Source organism: Acipenser ruthenus, chromosome 30 (genome assembly GCF_902713425.1).
Source record: "Acipenser ruthenus chromosome 30, fAciRut3.2 maternal haplotype, whole genome shotgun sequence".
Lineage (NCBI taxonomy): Eukaryota > Metazoa > Chordata > Actinopteri > Acipenseriformes > Acipenseridae > Acipenser > Acipenser ruthenus.
Genome location: NC_081218.1, coordinates 10488914 through 10504920, shown reverse-complemented (window position 1 = coordinate 10504920; position 16007 = coordinate 10488914). Strand labels below are relative to the sequence as shown.

At 41.6% G+C, this 16007-nt stretch overlaps 1 protein-coding gene across 2 annotated transcripts in view; it reads left to right on the top strand.

Annotated features, from left to right (window-relative positions):
* LOC131702750 (plexin-A2-like) overlaps window positions 1-16007 on the top strand; it is a 183026-nt gene that overhangs the window by 48352 nt on the left and 118667 nt on the right. For both annotated transcript variants that reach the window (XM_059004789.1, XM_059004788.1), the window contains exons 2-3: window positions 10614-11917; window positions 14741-14923. In XM_059004789.1, the coding sequence (XP_058860772.1) occupies window positions 10715-11917; window positions 14741-14923 (1386 nt within the window). In that variant the 5' untranslated portion in view covers window positions 10614-10714. The remainder of the gene's footprint in view (window positions 1-10613; window positions 11918-14740; window positions 14924-16007) is intronic.

Genomic DNA, 16007 nt, shown 5'->3' with positions numbered 1-16007 from the left:
AGAAACCATTTGATATGCAATTACCCTTTCATTGACATTCAGTTACATGTAATAGTCAATAACTGTGCAGTGTGGAAATGTAACCATAACAGATGTATTCCAGAACATTGTTTTAAACAGCTGTATTTTTACTTCCTCAGTGTTTTAGAGAAAGAATCTACCAATATAAATAATCATACGCAACTGACAAGTACATACAACACATGGAAAATTGGCATTGGCAGTCTAATGGTGGCTACCCACCTCTATTGCGTATTTATTGCCTGTTTACTAGCATGTAAGTGAGCTTCAAGAAATGGGTAATTGCATGACAATAAAAAGCTTATTTATACCACACAAAATAAAATGTTACTGAATTAAATGGTGGCTGCAAATGCCAGACCATTAACTTAGCAGCAACTGTAATAGACAGACACATGACATGTCTGATCTGAATCTGATCTGAATATAAAACAGCACGTATCCCCATCAGGATTTGTTTTCTGCTTCCATAGCCAGATATTGGATAAAGGAACAAGCAGCAGACTTGATTCGGTTGTGTTTTATCACCGCTGATGCAATTATTTTGGTCATTGCGGGCTTCTCCCTTTCCTGAAAGTGAGTCTCGCATTTCCAGCGCAGTCTTTGGGAAGCAGACCTTCTGTGTGGTGTAAGTGGGTTGAGTCTTGTTTAAATGGTGATTTAATGGGCTTTTAATGCAACTGTGAGCTAGTAAATAGCACCAGTAAGTATGTTAGAGGTAGTAATAGACATAAGAGCCCTATAATGACGATAGAGTGCATTCAAACTGATTTTTCTCTGTATCTCAGTGTGATTTGGTGCTTGAAGTGAAGGTATAGCTACATGAAAAGGGCACTGACCCCATTTTAAGAACAGGTTTTAGTTTCCTTATAAAGCGTTCCATTATTTGAAAGTAAACCCCTTGTTTAACTTTAAATTCTCTACGTGGTAATACCTTTTTAATTTTTTTTATTTTTTTAATTCATCAGAGTCTGAGATTATTTGTTGTAAAGCGTATCTGTACCGTGCATTTTAAAAATAGATGCAATAAAAAAAAGAACACAGTTTCAGCTAATTCCTCTATCTTACTTCCTACTGGTTATTATTCTTCTCAATTTTTATGGTTTCCCTCTTATGTGACATGAGGAAAAAGGCCACCCCGAGTTTAAGTTTGAAATGGATTGCTTTGTGTTGCGTTGTACATCTTGGAATGCATAGCCCCTTTTCCACCAAGTGACCCTTAATGAAACAGAGGCAGGGGGATTTCTGATTGGAGTCGGGACATTTAGGGGACGTCACTGGATAACTACATGCCCCATGCATCATATTTATATAGCACTGAAACATGCCACTAGAGACTGTGTGTGTGTGTGTGTGTGTGTGTGTGTTGGGGGGCAATTGGTGGCAAGTGAAATAAATAGCTGTGCATGTTTGGGTGCCTTTTCAAAAAGCTCATGTTGATAAATGATAGCCCTTTGAAGTGGTTCCTCCTGGGGGTCTTCAGGGAGTTTTAGTTGTCCCCACAGAGCATGACTCATTGGAAGAATGCTGACTGGGAGTCGTGGAGATTCTTTCAAACTCTCTCCTTTCCTGGTTGCTGTTACTAACTTGATAAACACAGTGGTTCAGCCAGCCCCACATGGCAGGGCTGTTGACTGGTGTTAAATCACAGCAAGCCAGGTGGCTGTAAGTGTTAATCTAGAATCTAGCGTGTTTTATGCCACCTTCTCCCTCCCTCCCCCGCACAAACACACGCTTAATTTAGAAATGAAATGTGGCTTACTTTGGCAGGCTTGGGGAAAGTTCAAACACCAGGTCCTTCTAAACTAGGGGTGTCCAATCCCAGTCCTGGAGGGTCATTTCACATAAATTGGTTCCAATAAATGATTTAGAACAGAGTTGTAACAAAGACCAGGATTAGAAGGGCCACCCCATTGCTAAACTACTGTATGTTCTGTGCAGTAGAAAAAGCTAGAAACTCATACAGACGTGCTCAAATTTGTTGGTACCCCTCCACAAAAAACGAAGAATGCACAATTTTCTCTGAAATAACTTTAAACTGACAAAAGTAATTGGCATCCGCCATTGTTTATTCCATATTTAATAGAAATCAGACTTTGCTTTTGAACATATTTGCTTTATTCAACATAATATTGTAAATAAGAAAACAAATGAAAATGGCATGGACAAAAATGATGGGACCGCTAACCTAATATTTTGTTGCACAACCTTTAGAGGCAATCACTGCAATCAAATGTTTTCTGTAGCTCTCAATGAGACTTCTGCACCTGTTAACAGGTAGTTTGCCCCACTCTTCCTGAGCAAACTGCTCTAGCTGTCTCAGGTTTGATGGGTGCCTTCTCCAGACTGCAAGTTTCATCTCTTTCCATAGATGTTCGATAGGATTCAGATCAGGACTCATAGAAGGCCACTTCAGAATAGTCCAATGTTTTGTTCTTATCCATTCTTGGGTGCTTTTAGCTGTGTGTTTTGGGTCATTATCCTGTTGGAGGACCCATGACCTGCGACTGAGACAGAGCTTTCTGACATTGGGCAGTACGTTTCGCTCCCGAATGCCTTGATAGTCTTGAGATTTCATTGTGCCCTGCACAGATTCAAGGCACCCTGTGCCAGGCGCAGCAAAGCAGCCCCAAAACATAACCGAGCCTCCTCCATGTTTCACTGTAGGTATGGTGTTCTTTTCTTTGAAAGCTTCATTTTTTCGTCTGTGAACATAGAGCTGATGTGACTTGCCAAAAAGCTCCAGTTTTGACTCATCTGTCCAAAGGACATTCTCCCAGAAGGATTGTGGCTTGTCAATATGCATTTTAGCAAATTCCAGTTTGGCTTTTTTATGTTTTTCTTTCAAAAGTTGAGTCCTCCTGGGTCTTCTTCCATGGAGCCCACTTTCGCTCAAAAAGCGACGGATGATGTGATCAGAAACTGATGTACCTTCACCTTGGAGTTCAGCTTGTATCTCTTTGGCAGTTATCCTTGGTTCTTTTTCTACCATTCGCACTATCCTTCTGTTCAATCTGGGGTCGATTTTCCTCTTGCGGCCGCGCCCAGGGAGGTTGCCTACAGTTCCATGGACCTTAAACTTCTTAATAATATTTGCAACTGTTGTCACAGGAACATCAAGCTGCTTGGAGATGGTCTTGTAGCCTTTACCTTTACCATGCTTGTCTATTATTTTCTTTCTGATCTCCTCGGACAACTCTCGCCTTTGCTTTCTCTGGTCCATGTTCAGTGTGGTGCACACAATGATACCAAACAGCACAGTGACTACTTTTCTCCATTTAAATAGGCTGAATGACTGATTACAAGATTGGAGACATGTGTGATACTAATTAAAGAAACTAATTAGTTTGAAATATCACTGTAATCCAATTATTTATTATCTTTTCTAAGGGGTACCAACAAATGTGTCCAGGCCATTTTAGAATATCTTTGTAGAATAAGCAATAATTCATCTCTTTTCACAGCTTCTTTGCTTTATTCTATGACATACCAAAGGCATGCAAGTATACATGATAAAATAGCTTTTAATTTCATCACTTTTAAGGAGGAATGAAGCATTATTTCAATGAGCTGTAAGGGTACCAACAAATTTGAGCACGTCTGTATATTGCAGTTAATACAGTATTGCAGTATTTCCTGAAGATGGTCTGTCAGCCTAGAAGCCCTTTGCAGACTGCCTGTGTCTCCTTGTCTCAGTTTAACTGCTGTACCAGATCTCCTTAGGCATTGCTGACGCAGCACCCTGTCACCTTTTTGGTTTTGTTTACAGAAAACGTTACACAAATAACTGTAGATGGAAAGCTTGCTGATTTAATTGCAATGGCTTCTAATTGATTTTTACACGAAGTGCGAGCTGTTGCTGGCCCAGCATGTGAGTGGGAAATAGTTTCTCAGTGATGGCTGCTGTTCAGGATAAAGGCTGAGTGTCGCGCAAACAGGGAAATGCGAAGTGCCATTGCTCTCTCTGGCCATGTGCAGTCATGCATTCCTCCCATACACGCTTCTTACTTGTACCACTGGAATGCCGTGTGTATGGAAGTGGGTTCAGGCACTAGAGTAAAGTGGTTAGAGTGCTGGGCTGCAGTGTGGAAGGTAGTAGGTAGCTCAGTGGTTAGAGTGCTGGGCTGCAGTGTGGAAGGTAGTAGGTAGCTCAGTGGTTAGAGTGCTGGGCTGCAGTGTGGAAGGTAGTAGGTAGCTCAGTGGTTAGAGTGCTGGGCTGCAGTGTATAAAGTAAAATAAGGTGCTTCGTGGTCAGAATGCAAGAATGTAGTGTGAAAGGAGTTCAAGAAGCTTAGTTGCTGGATTGCAGGAGTGTCGTCTGCAGGGTCGTCGGTAGCTACGTGCTGAGATCGCAGGTGGTAGGTACTGTACTGTAGGGGCTGTGAGGAGCTTGGAAAGCTGCACAGCAAGGGCAAAATAAGCAAAGGGATTTAAGATGATTGGTGGTAATGATAGGCCTGCAGCACATGATTATGTAAAGTACTAGATTCTGTTTGCTTTGGCAGAACTGTGTAACATTTGGCTTTGTCTGTTGAAAAAAAAAAAAAAAAAAACACCCTGCTTGTCATGCTAATCCAAATAATGATCTCTCTGTTTGTGTGCCAGTCAGGGAGCGAGGGGCATGCTGAGTTTCAATGGGCCTGCACCCTCCCCCCCCCAGACAGGCCATTCTTCGGATGGATTAAAATCAAGTCCCGAGGCAGTATAGGTGCCAATAAGATAAACATCATGCAATGTATACAGTGATACACAGATCATGATATGTACGATATTAATACGTGTATTCTTATGTATATACTCTATATATATATATATATGTAGGTCCTTAATAGGAGCCCTAAATGAGTTGTCTTCATTTTTCTCTTCTTCAATGAAAGGTCCTTAGTGACATTGGTTACACAGACATCATGCAGTTAGGTCCCAAGTTTCATCAACTGGAATGCTGGTCCAGATTATTTGCTGCAGAAGAGCGGGGCGGGGCGGGGCGGGGCGGGGCGGGGGTGGGGCGGGGGCGGGGGCGGGGGCGGGGGCGGGGGGGGGGGGGTACAGTGTTCAGGGTATCCCGTTTCAAGTAAGTAAAGTTTCAGCATCCAGAAAAAACGTGTAATACTGCGTGATGTGTTCTGCAGCTTCAACTGAAAAGAAATACAAATGGATAAAAAGGATAAGATGAAACCCATTTGCTGACTGCCTTAATAACTTGTTCTATATATACATTGTACAAAAATAATGTAGTCGGGCCTCCAGCTATTTGTTATGCAGCTTCAATGCAGATCTAAGAATTACACTTAATAACATTAGAGCTTGTATGGGCTTTTTAGCTTGTTTTTTTCACTCTTACTCATAATTCAGATTTATGAAATAACACTAATGGCAATCTGTTCACTGCATGACAGACAGCCGAAATGAGAAAAGACGAACCCCCTGCCTAGGCAAGCTTGTCATGGAATTGACTGGCTAAATGAGTCTTTCTGCCGCTGAGACAATCGAGACAAAAAAACACACACCACAGACATTAGAATAACAATAATGTCCTGATCTCTCCAGGGATCACATCGGCCAGCGAAGCAAAATAGTAATTCAGCTCTCTGCTTAATATTTATTTAAAACCAGATCAATCTTTCAAGTAGGCAACATGTTTTTTTTTTATTTAGTCTTTTGGTCTTTGGTGAGTGTACAGAATAAAGGGACAATCGGATGATCACAGCATTAATCAACACTGAGTGTTTGTTTGTAGCTTGACTTTATATATTTATTTTTATGTGTGGCTTTTTAAAAAAAATGCAGAATTAAACATAAGTGGTGTGTTAAAAAAAAAAAAAAATAATAATAAGAATACATTGTAATTACAGCCAGCCGACTAAATCGGACTGAACTGGTTTGTCCAGGATATATGTTTACTGGGTCCAGATCAGTGTGTGACATGGAAGCAAGGTGGGGTAGTGGTTGGGGTCAAGGACTGGAAACCAGAATAAATAAGGATCTTTTAATGTTGAATCCAGTCCCAAATGTTGGCCATCATCATCAGCAGTAGTGGGACTTAGTGGAGGCAAGTGTAGCTACTGGTGTCACTTTTTTGCATACAGATAACCGCTTGTTTAATTGAGTTCATCAGATGGTGGAGGTGTAATTGTGATGCTCTTGATGTAGGTCAGAAGCTCAGGTCCATGTTAAACATGGTACTAAATACGGTACTAAAGCCTGAGAGGGCTCGCAGGATCTCCATCCCTGCTGTTGATGCATTACCCCACTTCCTGAGTTCATATGTAGAGCAGAGTGTAATTTGTGAACAAGTTCATCATGCTGATCTGATGGCAGCTCATGTGTCAAGTAGAATTATTCCAGCCGAGGATCAGCGCAGATAAAGAGCCTGGCTTTGCCAGCCCTGTTGATAACGACTGTCTGGATCCCACTCAAGGCTTAATGTGTGTTTCCTATAAATCTGGGGAAAGCATGTTGGTGTCACATGCGTTGACATGGCGGAAGAAGCCTCTGATCCTAGCTGTCAGTCATTCCCTTCCATTTACTAGGGTTGCACTCCAAGCATTCTGATTGGGAGGCGGCAGAATTGTGGAATAATAGTAACATTGTTCATCAGTACCTTGGAAGGTTTTGTTTGTTTGTATTATTATTATTATTATTATTATTATTATTATTATTATTATTAAAACTTCTTACCATCTCACACTATTCTGACTCAGCCCCCAAGGTGTCTATTTCCATATAGCATTCTGTAGAGATTGAGTTTGTTATCGTTTATTATTTAGATTACGCATGGCAAATTGGGAACTGTCATAAGATTGGCGTGTAACTACAAAAATGTAATTTTCATGAGGAAACGCGGCCTCTTGGGGTTCATCGGACACCAGTGTCATTAAGTGGTATGTGTGGCTTCAGGAGATCTCATTCAGCACAGTATAAGAGCAAGCCCTTCAACATGAAGTAGGCTTTTGGGAACTGAAGTTGGCTGCTTCTACAATTCTCATAGAATATTGATTTGAAAATGCAAACAGGATATTAGAAATCGAGCAGGAAAGAACCACTGTCACTGCTGCCAGTGCTTGGAGGAAAAAGGTTCAATTTTCCTGAGAAAACTAACAAATTAATGTTCTACAACAAAAGCAGCTTGAGAGTCCATCCTGTACATAGAAAGGTTGGGTCTAAAATAGCAAATTGAACTTTAAAACATGAACGAGTGCACTTTCAGTATATTCACGCAGAGACAAAACATACTATAAATATCCCTGAGATGTTGAGAGCCTTTCATTATCTCTCTCTCTCTCTCTCTCTCTCTCTTGAGAAGGTCAGTCAAAGGAACAAAGACTAATTGACTAACCTCTTGTGCACTGATCTTTTCTAATAAAAAAAAATCACCTCTCTTTGTGGAAGAGAATGCGTTATATTTTATTTTTATTTTTTTTAAATCACCAGTTACATCTAGCAAAGTGCTGTTAAACTCAAATTCTCCTGCTGGAGTCACTGGAGCTGGAAATATATTTAAATCCTCCTTGCAGATAAAATACAGGTCCATAAATCTTATAGAAATCTAGCCAAGTCCATTGGTTATCATCATCCTCCACATGCCCTGGTCAGATTGCTGTTGCGTTGGGAATGATGCCTTCCAGCTTTATCTTGCAGAGGGACGATTCCTCCCAGCGCACCAGTGAGTTGTGACTGCTGTCTGAAGGCTGTTAGATAATATGCTGCCGCCAGTATTGGAATCCATCAGTTAGGTTTTATTTGGCAGCATTGTCCACAGAGCTTAATAAGACTGATGTGTGATGAATTTTTGCAATGGCATTGACACTAAAAAAACAAAAAGAGATTAATTTGGGCAGAAAATGTTAAAGGAAATTTAAATTGAATCATTGCATTTTATTACAAATGTATTGTAAACTACAAGTTGCGTTGCTGTAAACTGTATACTACGTGTAAATTAAATGAGCATTTGCTAAATAAATGTTTGACACTCATGTTTCCAACTGAGTCAGCTTCTTATATTCAGAAATGTTTGTCCACAAATATGATGCAGAACAGTGATGTGAGCAAGTTTCTTACCTAGCATATTTCAGACAACTCAATCCTGCTTTATACTGAGTAATGAAAATGGGACATGGTAAGGAACTCAAGAAAGTAGTATTAGATTTAATAAGTGTGGTCTACAGAGCCTTTGAGGGTCTTAAATCACTAAATGGGGCAGTCCATTACAGATCAGCTGAGACCTCTACCATGCTGTGCTGCACCAATGGCAAACCTAAAATCCATTGCCGTATCCTTTATATTTTCTATTGAGTTTATACATCTGTACAGTACGCTTCACATGCACAACTCTCATTCCTCTCTACCTTACGGTACCAATCTGCAGTGTCACCAGCTCTGCTCAGGGGGATCAGCTGCTAAAATCCAGGGGCTGGTACCAGCCACCAGAGAGCAATGTGTACCCGGGGCATTCGGGCATAGTCTCTTGCATTTCTTTCAGGGCTTGGTTAACCAGGAAAGCAACACAGGGCAAAGTGGCTTGGGTGCCAACTGGGGGCTGTTTTTTATCAAAGGATTGACTGGGATCTTTGACTTCACTCTCCACTGCATCAGAGAGGCTGGAATCTGAAAATGTAAAGAGACATCTCCCTTCAATTGACAATTTCATCAAACATCTTTGCACTTCATTTTTATGTTCAAGTTTTTAATCTTTATGCTGGTTGTACTAGAGACAACACAAGGCTGTTTGAGTGCTCTGTTTAATCAGTTAAAGAAAATGAAACCCTCTATTTACTGCATGTTCTTCCAATTGAGACCTGGTAACATGGAACCCCAGAGAGGACGGAGACATTTAAATAAAATCCTCTTTGAGGTAAAGTGTCTGGATAAAAGATCACCAGTCACTTAGCATGCTCTGCCTTTCTTGTGCCATTCCTCTGTTCCAGCACCAATCTGAATTTTATGAGGCACTCTACGTGACCTAAGTCCTTTCTGGCTCTGGCTGACTGTACAATAGAAAATACAAATATTAAACTGCAGGAGCCAAACAGTGCTGCCAGACCTGGACGCTGTATCTGTGCTCAGGTCAGCAAGGGACATTCTCATTGGGAAATAGTAGAACAAAATATGATTTACAAACTAAGGTAGGCTAGAAGGGCTGTATTGACAGAGCATTTACCCTATTTTTCTACTGAAAAATAAATAAAAGCTGTCAATTGCAAATCTTCTAATAAAACTCAACGTGCACCTTGGTTGTTACATATTAGTTACAGTTTGTTCCTTTTAACAAAACATGGTGCAAACTTAGCATGGGGGTAAATGCTTTGTGAATTTGACCTTGAGTCACCTGGCAGATTTGGTATAGTGTTTCTTGCCTTGTTTGGCCTTTCTTTACTAATTTTGGTTTTGTTTAATACATTGTCCCATTTCACTATCCATGCTGGTGCTCAGTCCCTGTGTTTCTGAACTGATGATGTTTTTTTTCTAGTGGCTAGTTTGCTAAGCATAATTAGGTTCTTAAATTGCCTTTGCATAAAATATGCTAATAACATTATAAATGAAGAATCGCTTTTGCTTTAGTTGCATTTTCACAAAGGGTTTAGACCCACATCCCTAATGACAAACTGATTAATTTTAGAATGATTGCACTACTGGAAATTATTCATTCCTTCCGGATCCTATCATTTAGCAAAAAAAGGAAAATCACTTTTTCGCAGACTAATTAACAGATTGGGAGCGTATATTTTAACACCCCTATACAGAGGCTGAAAAACAGAGAAGTACCGTTTTCCCATTTGCTCTCGCTGTGTTCTGGTTATAAGACCCAGACCTCTGAACAAAGGCTGGGATAATTAACTAGGAGCACTCACTCCCTTAGACATGGTGCATTTTCCCTTTTTTTTCCTTCTTGATTTATGACACATGAAGAAAGATCTATGCATCTCTGCAAAGTGGAATTAAATAATTTGTCTGATGTATCCATGTCCTGTTGAGAGAGACTGTACGTCGTTTTTTTAACCCCCCCAGCTTTCTAATATCTTATCAAAAGTACAAATCTAACTCAAATCAACAAACATTTCAACTGATCTATTTAACTCAGTATTGTGTTACTCTGAATTTATTGTTGAGTTTGCAAAGTCATGGATATAAATATCACATGGTTCCCTACTAAGTTTAGTCTTCAGTCTCACCATGTACGTTTCCTAACCTAGAACTGCTTTATATGTCTGCTTATTGCACATGAGACTCATTCATCAAGCACAAGTGAGTCTGTTCATGTATGCCTTCAATTCATAGTTACTGCCTGCTTCTTTTCTGTGCCCTATTTGCTTAATCATACCCAGCACCTCCTCCGGAGTTAGCAGATGAATGCACTCTTAATGTTTCCTTCTATTGTCTCTTATCAGACCCAATCTCTGTGTCTCTCACAACAAGGGATCACAGAGTGAGAAACCTTGTAAATCCAGAGCATTGAGAGGAAGTTGAAGGAATAATCGTTCCCATCTTGCTTTTAATAAGGAAGATAACTTTCTAACTGAGAAGACAAGAGTCTGTACTGGTATTCTTGTTTACTGTACTGACTATTTTTATTTATTTTTTCCTTTTTGTTTTAGAACCATGTGAAGACCCTTGAATCAAGACCAGGAGAAGTTTTGTGGAGACTTGTAGAAAGGTTCTTTCTTTTTTCTTCTTCTTCCCCCCCCCCCCCCCCATCATGGAAACCAAGAAGGATTTCCACAGGTTTTTCCTTTGCCCCTCAGTACAGGGGTTCTGGTCACTGGGGGTCAGCCTTCTCCTCTCGCTTGTACTGTCCCCCGAATATTCTAGTAGCCAGCCCCTCAGCACCTTCCACACAGAGAACCGGGACTGGACGTTAAACCACTTGACGGTTCACCAGAAGACTGGGACACTATACATTGGTGCTGTCAACCGGGTCTACAAGCTATCTGGCAACCTAACCCTTCTGGTGTCCCACAAAACAGGGCCACACGATGACAACAAATCGTGCTACCCTCCCCTGATCGGCCAGCCCTGCAGTGAACCCCTGACGCTTACCAACAATGTCAACAAGCTGCTTCTCATCGACTACTCCCAGAACCGTCTCCTAGCCTGTGGAAGCCTGTACCAGGGAGTCTGCAGACTCCTGCGCCTGGATGACCTCTTCATCCTGGTGGAGCCCTCCCACAAGAAGGAGCACTACTTGTCAAGCGTCAACGAGACGGGTACCATGTACGGCGTGATTGTACCCTCACATGGTGAGGACGGCACGCTCTTTATCGGCACAGCAGTGGGCGGCAAGCAGGACTACTTCCCAACCATCTCCAGCCGCAAGCTGCCCAAAGATTACGAGTCCTCGGACATGCTGGACTACGAGCTGCACAGTGACTTTGTGTCCTCGCTCATCAAGATCCCGTCAGACACCCTGGCCCTGGTCTCCCATTTTGACATCTTCTACATCTACGGCTTTGCCAGTGGCAACTTCGTGTACTTCCTCACGGTCCAGCCGGAGACCCCCGAGGGCGTCTCCTCTGGAGCCTCCGCCAGCGACCTCTTCTACACCTCGCGCATCGTGAGGCTCTGCAAGGACGACAACAAGTTCCACTCCTACGTGTCGCTGCCGGTGGGCTGCGTGCGGAACGGCGTGGAGTACCGCCTGCTGCAGGCCGCCTACCTCTCCAAGCCTGGCAAGGTTCTGGCTGCCTCCCTCAACATCTCGGCCCAGGATGATGTTCTGTTCACCGTCTTCTCCAAGGGCCAGAAGCAGTACCACCACCCCCCGGACGACTCTGCCCTCTGCGTCTTCTCCATCAAGAACATCAACGCCCGCATCAAGGAGCGCCTGCAGTCATGCTACCAGGGGGAGGGGCACCTGGAGCTCAACTGGCTGCTGGGGAAGGAGGTCCAGTGCACCAAGGCGGTAAGTGTCCAACCACAGTGTGAAAAATGGTGTTCTGAAGGGGTCATTGATTGAGTGATGCTACTTTTTTTAATTGCATTGCATTTTGTTTTATTTCTCTGGATATGGTCGAATAAATATTAGCAGTCTTTAAAATATCCTCTTGTAAAAAAGCTTATCGCCTTATCCTTAAGTGTTTTTATTAATTTAATATATTACACACAGTGTGATAAGCCGTTATGTACTGTAGCGTTAATCTGGCTGCATACACTATACATGCACACGGTCCTTGCATGTAAAGAAAATCTCATGCAAATGCATCAGCTCTCCTGCTTTTAGATAGCTTAACAGACGAGAAACCCTGGCAACGCTGTCTAAAATATGATGCTGTTTCTGAATAGGTTCTTTTAATCTGGTTCTTCCCCAAGACCTTCGGGTCCCCGACAGTTCTTGACTTGTCCTTGTCTGCATCCCATTGTCCTTGAGTGCATTCCATTCTAAATTCCAAAGTTCTGTGGAGTAATAACAGCTTTCTTTTTTGTATACAGTATTGAACAGTTCAAGGGAAACGTAACAAAAGAAAACAACTGTGTGCGCGTTGTGTTTCAGTAAGCAGCCGGTGTTCAGGAGTCTGCTTCATCTGAGAGCCTCGTCTGCAGTCAAAGCTTCCGTTGGCATTATTCAGACTAATTGCCAAGGTGTCCATATATATATATATATATATATATATATATATATATATATATAAATACCCCGCCAAGGATGAAGTAATAATCCTTTTGCTGTAGTTTATAGTTTTTTAACATGGAGCACCATCAAAAGTAGACAGATCCTGCTTTTCCTCCTTTGGTGCTATTAGAGAATTCGCAATTCCCACTGATCTAGGGCAAGAGGGTGTGTGTGGAATTTGACTGTTTTTGTGATCTATTATTCATTGTCATATAAAGACAAACCAACATGAAACAGACAATGAAAGAAAACATACAATCGACTGCAGAATTGAGCAAGGGGGCTATATACATCAAACCAGTTCAAAGTAACGAAGCTCAACCAGTACTAGACTATTACTGTGGTTTTACATGCTGTAGAAACACCACTATACATACTGTGCACTGGCTGAAATCCAACCCATGCCATTATCAGCACAACCGAACATCTCTGTGGATCACTAGTCTGATCGCGGTTATATATTTTACATTTATAGGCAACCCACTTCTTGAAGGACTTGGCTGTCCTTTGTGCCACACAAAGCACCTGAGCCATTGGGTGTCTCAGTTCAACCAAACTCTGTCTTGGGTTTTATTGATTACCAACTTTTTAACATACTTGAGACCCTGTTGCAGAGTTGTTTTTTTTTAATGTTAATTCACCCTATTTTTAATGATCTAACCAGTGCTTGGATCTTTCATTATTTGGATCAGTTAGACCTCAATGTCTTGGGAAGGTTGAAGCCGACGCTGCACTCCAGGTGGGTTGGTGTGAAACAGACGGGTACACAATGTACCCAGGGAAAGGATAGAACCGCACTCGCTCACAACCGCTCACCGGATCATGTGCTGCAAGACGAGGGAATATCATAATCAACCAACAGCCAAAAAGGCAAATCTGAGATGTAGCAAATACAGATGGATAATTAGATACCAACCCAGCGGTGTTGAGGGCTCTTTGGAGCAGAGTGGTATGTTTTATTTTGATACATGAAGGCGAGTTGGATTGGATTTAGCTGCTGATTTGAAGAAAAGGTCCTTGTTAACAAGGCAGAATTGACAGTGCTGGTTAAGCCTCGGTTCATCCAGAGACCACTTGTGGCATGGGCAGTGGACTCTAAGAGAGAGCTGTTAGTCAGCCTAACGTTTAATCTACAATCAACACCCCTAAATCTGAGCCACCTTTCTCTCTAGCTACTGCTCAAATTACAATAAAACCCCTCTGAAGATAACGGCGTACTGCTTCAGCTCAACAAGTGCTGAAAAACAAGAGAGTCTTGCTGCAGCTCATTAAAAAACTGAACTGCTGTCCTCCTTCTCAAAATGTCCTATTAAAAGAAAGAAGGTGGTTGGCTATAAGATTTAGTACATGAGTAACTCTCACCGCGGAAGCGTTTATGCTCATCTGTCTAACAAATCTAATTAAAATGCACCTGTGCTCCACATTTACTAACTGAGTGTGCAGGGTTAGAAGCAAGACTTTCTTTGCATAGAAATTTGAACCAAATGTTGGTTTCATCAGGTGTTGTTATGCAATAAATCAGCTCATCCTATTTGAAGTGCTGGCTCAGTCAACCCTGCCCTTCTGATTATAGAGGATATCCTTAGTGGGTAACGATACAGAAAGAGAACCCCTCAACACATGCATTTATTAGTACATGGGAAGTACAATGTAATAATATTTAGATGCAACTGCTTATTTTTAAAGTACAGCTTTGGCCAAAAGTTTTGCATCACCTAGAATTTTAGGATTGAGACATAATTAAAAAAAAAAAGAAAGAAATAAACAACAAAAAAGAAGCCATAATAGTATTACAGTATTTCATGTTTGATTCAAAAACTCAATTTTTGTCAGTTTGTTAAGTAAACTACAAAGGGAAAACTACAAAGCGGTATGTAACATAACATTATTCAGCAGGTTTCATTTGACTTGATGAAGCAAAATGTGTGAATTCTATAGGGTGAAGCAAAACTTTTGGCCATAGCTGTATTAACTGGATGATAAAGTAAAAACACAGAGTGATGCATACACTTTCTAAATGCCGATCAGCAATGATATACTACACATTTTAAGGTGATCATTTTGCACTCTGCACAGCGTTTCACAGGCCCCCTATTCCTTTGCTTTATTTTGCAGCCAGTGCCAATCGATGACCATTTCTGTGGCTTGGATATCAACCAGCCGCTGGGGGGCTCCCAGCTGGTGGAGGGGATCCCCCTGCTTACCGAGTCCCGGGACCGCATGACCGCGGTGGCCACGTACGTGTACAACGGATACTGTGTGGCCTTCGTGGGCACCAAGAGTGGCAAGCTCAAGAAGGTAAGGCTTTGAGGGTTTACTGGGCGGAGCTGGGTTTGGTCTGCATGGTTCCTTAAAAGCAAAGTTTGTTTAAGAAAGCTGACAAGCTTTATATCCTTAATATACCCGCCAAGCATGTTCTCACTTTGCAAATTTAGTTTTAGGGTTAGTGGTCAGTGGTTAGGGTTGAGGAATCAGTTTGCAGAAATGCAATCTAAAAAATGGGACCAACTTTCTCTGAGTTTAGAGTCCTTGTTCAAAGTGTGAACCCTGATGCACTGATCAGTTGTATCCCTCAGCCTGTCTACATGGTAAACACATCTACTCCAAACTTAAATCATAGACTCCTAACCTCTTCTACACCTTTCAGATTTTGGATGTGTTGATTTTTGTATTACAATCTCAAATTGAGGACCCTCTGTACACTGGCTGTTATGTGTTGTTACAGTGTACTTTCTTTGTACCATTTTATAATACAAGCTAGAGAAGTATTTTATGTTACCTTGAAAGTGTACCGCAGTGCACAGTTGCGGACAGACTAAATATCTGACCCATATACACTGCTAATGTTTTGCAAGCAGAGGATAAGATCTGCTATTTCAATGTAGTCTCTGATGGTAACAATACTGAGATGTCTGGGTTGTTGCCCCATTCACTTGGAGGAGGTGGTGGTTGGGTTACAGGGAGATCTTCAGGATCTGTTGAGATCACAGAACAGGTTTAATTGTTGAGTTCAGAGCGGTGCGGGGTGTACAGCACAGGGTTGTTCAGAGATTACTGCAGTGTAGTACCGATCAAACCGGCTGTCTGTCTCCTGCTGTGCAAACCGACCTCCCAGACAATACCTCTAATCAAAGAAGGACCAGCTTTAGTAGAAGCAGATATTTGATGAGCACACGTTCCTCCACTCTTCCACCCACCAGGTATTTGATGAATTTCACACAAAGGCAACAGGATGCACTGAGTCACTGAGACAAATTTTCTTTTGAAGTCACAGAACAACAAGTTAAATTAGAAATGCCACTGATTTATTCATTCTGAAAGTGGTCTCTCTGTATACACATGTGATTTTAACATTGGACACATTAACCCTGTATACACAGTG